Here is a 9,719-nt window from a genome sequence, read left to right as displayed (position 1 = left end):
TCTATATATATATATATATATATATATATATATATATATATATATATATATATATATATATATATATTTACGCTCGAGCATGGAAATCGCAGAAATGCTCGAGCGTAGAAGGATTGACATCTGCTGCCTTCAGGAGACCCGATGGAAATCGAATGGTGTTTTTCATGTCAGCTCAAAAAAAAAATATAAACTATTCTGGAATGGTCAAAAGACGGCCAAAAATGGTGTTGGAATTTTTGTCAGAAAACCGGTAGCCCAAGAAGTACTGGATATTAAAAGGATTAATTCACGTCTCATGTGGATCAAGCTTCGCCTAGAAAAGCAAACAATGAATATTTTTTCTGCATACGCACCACAGACAGGTGAATCAGAAGAGATGAAAGATGACTTCTGGGCTGCGTTCTCTGACACAATCTCAACAATACCAAAATCTGAAACAATCCTGATTGGAGGCGATCTCAATGGCCACGTTGGAGAGAAAACAGATGGTTTTGACAACGTACATGACGTTTTTGGCTATGGAGAACGGAATGAAGTTGGCAACCGCATCCTTGAGTTTGCTGAAAGTCTCGGGTTTTGTTTACTGAACACATATTTTAGAAAGAGGATGGAACATCTCATAACATACAAATCTGGACCATCAGCCTTGCTTATCTTGGCACGTCTTGGTTAATTTCTTTCAATTTCAATTTCAATTCAATTCGTTTATTTTCTCAAAAGAGGGGTAAACTAAAAAAGCAACCAAATGCTTGTAAGAAAGTCACCCTATCCAAATAAAATCAACATTGATCAACAAAAATCAAAAATTAAAATAGTTCGACAAAAATCAAGGATTAAACTAGATCGAAATAAATCAAAAGTTATTGAACTGCAGATTCTATTCTATTAATCTTATGAAACAGAGATATAGTTCAAAATGAGTACATAAAATTAAAGTTTTGAATTTAGGATTCTATAGCATTTCAATAAATTAAATGATATGAAACCAAATATAGTTCAGAAGTAAGAGTACATACATATATACATACCTACATACGCACATACATACATACATACATGCATACATCCATACATTCATACATACATACATACATACACACATACATACATACAATCGTTTTTAAAAGTTTTATTTTGAGTTAATTAGCTAAAAATTTTAATTTTTTTAGAAATACTTTTAGTTTTTGTTAGAATAAAACATTTTCGTTTGGAAATCAGATTGGAAAAATTTTAGTTTTTGCCTTACGGCTCCGTTATGGACCTTGAATTTTTGCAGAGAAAAAATGGCCGAAGTTGGAGAACGCAGCTGGCGAACCTGCTAAGAAATTGCATAAATGGTGCGGAAAAATTTCCCATCTTCTTCTGTCGTTGATAGATAGGGTAAAACAGCTAGAAGCAAAGGACAAACAAAATTTACTCGAAATTGTAACATTGAAGCATGATCTTGAGTCAGCGAAGAAAGAAGCAGCTAAGTCCAATGTTAGTACCCAATCATGGGTTGATGTAGTCACCAGGGGTACAAAAAATGCTAAAAAGCCAGTAGAACAGCTAATGGTGGCTAACACCACTATTAGTGAATTACAAGAGAGGGAGAAGAGAAAGAAAAACATCATTATCTACGGGGTACCAGAGTCTTCTGCTCCAAATCCAACAGATAAAAGAACTGAAGATGAAGCGAAAATCAAAGAAATAATGTAGGTGATAGATAAAGCCGATATTAAGGTGGCATACTCAAGAAGATTAAGATCAAAGGATACAACTAAACCAGGTCCATTACTGGTTGATTTGACAGATGCAAGTCTGAGAAATCCCGTTCTCCTTGCTGCCAAAAAACTCAGTGACGTTGAAGGATTCAAATCTGTCTATATAGCTCCAGATTTGACAGAAGCTGAGAGACAACTGGACTATAAATTAAGGCAACATCGAAACAGTTTGAATGCAGAACTTGGTGCGGACGTTATCAAACGACGTTAACTTAAATTTAACACGTGATAGAGCACTTTTTTCAAACAGACACAAAACGCTACACTGCAAGTATTTGAATGCAACAATAAGCAGTAATAAAACAGTTCCATGGATAAATTCACATTTGAAATCACTTATCAGAAAACAAAGTGTCTAAAAGACAAAAATAACATACGTAGATGAAATGATACTAACTTACGTAACGAATATAAGGATTTTTGTAAATTTGTTAAGACTGAAATCTACAAAGCACGCCTTCGTTATGAGGTAACACAAGTAGAACGAGCTAAGAATAATTCTAAAATTCTCTTCAAATATTTGAACAATCAACAAACGGTCAGTAAAGTCTTTGAGAAAACCTAGTGGCGAAATAAGTCACGATCCAGATGAAATTGTGAATCTTATGAATGCAGCGTTCCAGGAAGTTTTTGTTGTTGAAGATGATTCTGACATTCCAATTTTTGAAATTAATAAAAGTAAGTGTGAACAGTTTATAGATATGATGCCAGATGATTTCAGTTATGACATGGTTTTGGATAAAATCAAAAAGCTTGATCCAAACGAATCTTGTGGTGTTGACAAATTCCAACCAGCCTTGTTAAAAAATTGTGCAGAAGCCTTTGCTGAACCTATTGCTATGATATTCCAAGCTTCATTGGCTACCAGCCAGCTTCCACTTCAATTCAGATCAGCAAACGTTACACCGATCTACAAAAAAGGCGAAAAAACGGTACCAACAAATTATCACCCAGTTTCTTTGACATGGTTTCCATAGAAAGCTTCTATAGAAAGTTTGCTTACATCGATCGTCTCAGAGAATTGGATCTAACAACATTGGTAGAAAGAAGAAGAAGAGGAGATTTAATTCAGATATTCAAAAGCAAGCACAAAATGGACAGAATTAATTTAATAAATCAATTTAATAACGTTGTAACTAGAACGCGAGGTCACAGAATGAAATATTACAAAAAATTAACAAGAAATAGAAGCAGAGAAAATTAGCTATTCAATAGAACAGCAAATATCTGGAATTCATTGCTAAATGAACTCGTCGATACGCAAACATTAAATAGTTTTAAAGCAGGTATTGATTGTTGGATGAACAACAATCAATCAATGAATCGGCTGTGCTAGCATGCCTGACAGCATGCTCTCTGGATAAATTTCCAGAACAGCATTACTACTACTACTATTACTACTACTACTACTACTACTACTACTACTACTACTACTACTACTACTACTACTACTACTACTACTACTACTACTATATCAGCCACGCAAATTGATTTCTTCGCTGTCAAGCAACAGCACCGAAAGCTATTCAAAAATGTCAAAGTTATACCTGGCAAATCATGTGTCGCTCAACATAGACTCCTTGCGGCAGACCTGGTTGTCAAACTATCAAAACATAAGCCTAAACAAATGCTAATCAAAACATGGAAGCTGAAAAGCAATACTCATCGAAAAAAATTTCAACAGATTGTCGTCACACAGTTAGACCACCAATCGCAATCCCGTACAGATTGGAGTACATACAAAACCGTTTTGATAAACGCTGCAACTACAGTTTGTGGAAAAACTGGTACAAAACGTCAGCATGAACGGGACACTTGGTGGTGGAATGACAGTGTACAAAATGCAATAGCTGAAAAGAAAGCTGCGTACAAGCAATGGCAAAAATCAAAGTCTGTTGATGACCATAAAATTTTTCGTGAAAAGAACAGCTATGCAAGACGTTAAGTCGCACTGGCTCGGACAGATCAGTGCAGAGAATGGCTCACTAAAAGCAAAGGTGAACAAATGTAATCTCTGTATCGTATAGCAAAACAAGCAAAGCGTACGAAAAAAGACATAGTTGGTAACTCATGTATCAAAATGACAAAAATTAGATGGTTCTTGAACAAGATGAGATACAGTGGAGAATACTTCAACCGTCTGTTAAATGAAACAAATTCCATCAATGTCAACTTTGACGCTCCACCCATCGAAGGTCCGATTTCAGACATCACTGTAGAGGAGCTTAAAGAAGCTCTGAAAGCTATGAAGGATGGAAAGGCAGCAGGGCCCTCTGGACTCACAAATGACATTATCAAAACATCTGGTACTGCAGGTATCGAAACGTTACTACAACTTTGCCGTGAAATCTGGAGAAATTGCTCAATGCCGACTGAACGGAACTATAGCATGACAGTTCCGCTATACAAAGGCAAAGGTGATCCATTGAACTGTTCATCATATCGGGGTATACGTCTGTTAGAACACTCCCTGAAAATTGTCGAGAAAATCATTGAGAAAAGATTAACGTCGTGCATCACAATCGGAAATTATCAATTTGGTTTCCTAGAAGGGAAATCAACAATTGATGCAATTCACATCCTTCGGCAACTGCAAGAGGAGTACCCCGCAAAGCATCAACAACTATCACACATTTTTGTAGACCCTGAAAAAGCATTTGATGGAGTTCCCCGTGAAGCAATCAGGTGGAGTCTACGTCGACAACTCATTCCAGAATATCTTGTTCGACTTGTGATGGAAATGAATACGAATACTAAGACTCTTGTCAGCACAACGGTTGGAAACACAAATAAATTTGACATCGGCGTTGGAGTTCACCAAAGCTCGATTCTCAGTCCACTGTTATTTATAACTGATGGAAGAAATCACAAAACCGATACGTACTGGTGACATTTGGAATCTAATATATGCTGATAATATCGTTTTAACAGCCACGTCTGAGCAAAATGCAGCACAGGTGTTTGAAGATTGGAACCCTAGACTCGCCGATCATGGATTCAAAGTCAAAATAAGCAAAACCAAAGCAATGAACACTGGTGAACCCATCCAATCCACAGCTACTGGACGATGGTCCTGTTCAGTTTGTAAAGCTGGTGTAGGTAATAATTTAATCAAGTTTCAGTAGTGTAACCAGTGGTGTCACAAACGTTGTTCATAAATAATTGGTACTTTATCTAAAGTGTCCAATTATGTTTGTCCTGCTTGCATCAATCCACAACAACAAATTCGAAATAGCACTGTTTTTGAAGCCATTAAAATAGAAAAAGTCACATCGTTTCAATATCTAGGGGATGTTCTGGATTGTACTGGAACAGCTGAAGCTGCCGTTCGAGCACGCATACGTGCAGCCTGGAATAAATGGCATCTCCTTGCCTTTATATTGATGCAGCGTGACATTCCACTACCACTACGATCAAGACTTTATAAATCTGTGATACGTTTGGTGTTGTTATAAGGTGCAGAAACATGGCCAATGACAACCAAACTGGAACAACAACTTCAACGAACCGACATGAAAATGCTCCGATGAATGCAACGAATTAGTCTGAAGGACCACATCAAATCTACCGAAATCCTGCGTCGTGCTGGTTTAGATGATATAAAGGACGAATGCCGACAACACCGTCTGAGGTGGTTTGGTCATGTCAAACGAAGTGGAAACAGTGCCATAACTTCTCTTGCAGATGTTGAAGTACCTGGCACATGTCCCAAAGTCCGTCCAAAAAAGTCCTTTTCGCAAACAATCGAGCAAGACATGAAAGCTCTAAATTTAAATGAAATGGATACATACAAATGGATGATCCTGATTTTTAAATAAAAAAAAACCAGATGTCTTGAAATCCACAGTGAACTCATACAAAATGAAGGAGTAATAAAAGTTAGAAAACAAAGAAAATTAGCATTGATGTGCCAAAAAGTTAAAACATTGGATGATTTTCCAGAATCTCTGATGCCGTCGACCAGACTCCACACGGTTTTAAGATTAAATGGAGGAAAACGTAAATATAAGTCATTAGCATATAATAATGATTGATACTAAAATTTAATATCTTTTTGAGGTTATTTCAATTCAGGCAGTACTGTGATAATCGATAAAAAAAAACATTAGTACATTAGTGAAATGAAGAGACTTGAAGCATAATAAAGCAATGGAAAATCAGAACAATTAGAGGTATGAAGCATTACAACAACATCCATGTAGAGAGGGTTTGTTGCAACTGTTTGTTGGATTGACTGATTTGGCTGTCCAATCGGTTCCACAGCAAGAAGGCAGTTGCTCCAGAGCTCCAACATTCCTCGACCAACTCCGATCTGGCCACAATATTCTTCTAAACAGCTACAAAAATAGAAACGACAGTGGGCACATCCTTTCTGCAACAATCATACAGATGATGTTCAACATATGTTTAGCTGTCCTCAAAACTCCATGGATCTTCAACCAATAGACCTCTGGAGCAACCCTGTTGCAGTGGCGGATAGGTTCCGTCCTCGATTGGAATCTTGAGGGTCCCCCGGAAGGGGCAACAACAACAACAACATTACAACATCACAGTCTTAAGTAATTAAACATTGATGTGTTGAGAAGTTGTCATAAGTAATTAAACATTGATGTGTTGAGAAGTTGTCATCACAGGTAGCCAAACGATCTCAAGGAAAATGTCGTCTAAACGTGTGTTGTTGTTGTGTTGAGAAGTTGGAATGTTGGATGATTTTCCAAAACCTCTTGTTGATTTTTCATTGAAGTTTGGTAAGAAACTGCAATGTAAATACTAAAAGGTGCACTGCTTTTTAAAAATGAAAATGACTGCCCATGAGGTATACCTGAAGATATATGAGAGGAAAGAGATTCAAAATTATTAATTTGAACATGCTTATCTTTCATTCAAATAAGACACAAACTAATTGTACGCAATGCCACTAACATTGTTTATAGCAAAATGATATGATAATAATAATAGCGCCAGTGCAAGCAACTGAGGCGCCTCCAGAACCAAGAAATTCACAATCAACCATGGCGATATGAGCCCAATGATAAGAAAAAGATAATAAAAACAAAAATTAAATTAAAATTGTAATTGTTGTTGAATTAATGTAATAAAAATTAAAAGCAGCATGCAAAAAAAATATATAATTATTATTGATTAAAAGCTAGATTGAAATAATGATTTTTTTAAATAGATTTAAAATCACAAGGAGCTGCAATTTCTGATGTCTGGAGTCAAAGAATTCCAGACAATTGCAGCAGCACGACCAGATACGACGGAGAATGTGATGATAACAACTTGAAAACAATGATGGCGATTTTAAACTGGACATGGTAATGAAAAGGTGGCCAGTGAAGGCTTTTCAGATTTGATGTTGCAGAATCATCAAAGGAATCAAAGGCTTTAGAAAAATCAAAAAAACGCCAGTACAAATTTTTTGATAAGAACTGAGCAGGTAAAATTCAGACTGTGTATGTTCATGTGTGCACGTAGAGGAGTAAATGTGTATTCCATAAAATAATATGCTGATTTATTGTACATCTATGACCAAAACAAATTAAAAAATTTGCATTTATAACTTTGACTTCCAAGAATTTAAAATTATAAAATAATAAAAATTCATTAGACTTTTTCACTGAAAAACAGTTTTTAAAGATAGCCAAACTACAGCTCAAGGAAATGAATTGCACTGATCAGGATATGTGTTTACCAGGTCAGTGGTAGGAGTGCGCTGTTATTATGCGAATGGCCTGGTTTGATTACTGTCTGTTAGAAACTTAAAAACTATCATACAAGCAGCTTTATGTTTAACAGAGCTGCATTATAAAGAAGAAAAAAAAAAGTTTAACTGAAAAGAATAATGTCCCCAATATTAAACATGTACTATGCACAGAAGACAAATAAACATCTGTGAACTACAGAAATTACGTCATAACTTGAAATTATTCATGAACTTTGGAAATTATTCAAACACAACAAAATAAGTTATCAAATACTGTGTAACCTGTTTCGTTTGGTAGTCAAATTTAATTCCATATACTTATATTTGCTATGTTGCTCTTCGAGTGATCGCAAGATGGCATCAGCTGAGATGTTTTCATAATGGGACATGAATTCATCAACATCGTCCTTTGTACAAATTATTAAATTAAGTTAGATTAAAATAAAACAGACAGAGATGTTTGTATGGTTTAATACAATAGTAGTAAATAAAAATCATATCTGGTAAAACAACCCTATGATATCACCACATTTAATAAACATAATGCATTCAATAACAAAATTAAAAGGAACAATTGTTAAGTTTAACTGAAACAAAACTTCTGTGAGAATGTCAAACAAAAAACAGATACAATGATTTAAAATAACAAAAGGTCATATTCTAACTAGTATATATTTTTAAAACATAATTTTGAAAAAAACAAGCAAATGGATTAACTAGCTTGCTAACAGAAGTACCGGTTTAAAAAAACATTTGATTGATTCCTAAATTCTATGAAATGCTATAAAAACTAAATAATTTAAAATGGTTTTATTTTTATGAACATAACACATTCGTATTTTGTGATATATAAGATATGCAGTGACTGGGTCTAAGTGTCTCTCGCAAACAGAAACATGAATTAAAGCACATACATTTATGCATAAACTTTATGCTGTAGTGTATACTTTGTGTGTGCGGGTGAACAAGGGTTTCAGAAGAGATATCAAACTGATCAGTGATGTAGCTGAAATATTGAAAAATTGGTAATGATGTGAAGTATTTTTTTATATTGTAGCTACCTCGTAAAGTAAATATACAACATTTATTAATATATGATTCAGAAGTAAAAAAGATTTATCTTTTATTAGTAGCGAATTTTAGTAATTTTTTATAGTTCATGAAGCAATATTAACCGTTATGGTTATCATTATAGCGATAGCCTTGTGTCAAGTGTTTGCCTAGCTTTTGCTTTTAAATTTTAATTTAGTATTTTTATTTTCTAAAAGGTATTCTTATTAAGGTTAGAATTTTTTTTAATTTGGCACTCCCCAGGAGATGGGCCAGAAGTTTAAAACTTAAAATTAAAAGTAACTAGAACAAGATCTATTCTTAACTTAACCAAATAAATTAGGCAATTAAAAAAAATAATCAATAAAAATATTAAAATTAAATTAACGTACAAAAAATATGGCTTTCGGGATTCCGGTGACACTTTTTTCTTCCGAAGTCACTGCAAACACGGACGCCATTTTAAAATAAAAAAAACTTTGCTCTCAATTATTTTCACTTTTAACCTTCTGTGTCGGAATTGGTTGCAATCTACATATTCATTCTATTTTCTACACAAATACTTATAATACCTATACAGGCCCTCGAACTCATCCTCGCACATTTTTAGAGTCTGGTCTTATTCTTTAGTTTCCAAGAATAATTATTCATCAAACTCATCAAATTTTACAATTTTTACGATTTTATAGTTCATTAATAAATAATTAATTGTTTATTCATTTTTCAAAATTTTATTCATTTTAATAATTTTTCAGTTGATTTATTTCATGCATTTGCATTTTTATGCTTTTTTGTTGAGAATCCATGAGCGTTTAATTTTCTGTCCTATTTTTATTCTGTCCATTTTAATGTGGAAAAATTTATTCATCAATAAGTTTTTTGTCTGCCTTTTCGTTTTGTTGTGGATAGATGAATAAAGTTGTTGTACTCATTCCAATGTAAATGACCTTTTTTGGTTATAGTGTTTTACAGACTGTTTAATATTGTCATATGATAGCGGTATGTTAGAAATTGAGAATGAGCGAGTCAATGTAGCTGCTTAGTCTGCTTGCTCATTTCCTGCAATGCCTATATGGCTTGGAATCCACGCTATTATTAAATTTTTACTTTCAATTAGGATGCTGTGTATATTTATTTTAATTTATATTCGTAGAGATTGTTCTTGTTTAAATTTTTATTTTACTGAAATTATTATACTT

General features: G+C 34.1%; 2 protein-coding genes across 2 annotated transcripts; both read left to right on the top strand.

Annotated features, from left to right (window-relative positions):
• Positions 1 to 79: 79 nt before the first annotated feature.
• On the top strand, positions 80 to 475 carry HELRODRAFT_152575 (hypothetical protein; the record flags this gene model as incomplete). Its single annotated transcript, XM_009011962.1, has 1 exon — positions 80 to 475. A coding segment is annotated over one exon (396 nt), but the record flags the coding sequence as incomplete, so codon positions are not given.
• HELRODRAFT_166741 (hypothetical protein) lies at positions 462 to 1,974 on the top strand (the record flags this gene model as incomplete). The annotated part of the gene is made up of 3 exons (XM_009011961.1): positions 462 to 573; positions 1,277 to 1,694; positions 1,800 to 1,974. 3 exons carry the CDS (start codon positions 462 to 464, stop codon positions 1,972 to 1,974), a joined length of 705 nt encoding a protein of 234 aa, XP_009010209.1.
• Positions 1,975 to 9,719: the final 7,745 nt, after the last annotated feature.

This window comes from Helobdella robusta, assembly GCF_000326865.2.
Source record: "Helobdella robusta unplaced genomic scaffold HELROscaffold_10, whole genome shotgun sequence".
Taxonomy (NCBI): domain Eukaryota; kingdom Metazoa; phylum Annelida; class Clitellata; order Rhynchobdellida; family Glossiphoniidae; genus Helobdella; species Helobdella robusta.
This window is presented reverse-complemented; position numbering and strand designations above follow the sequence as displayed.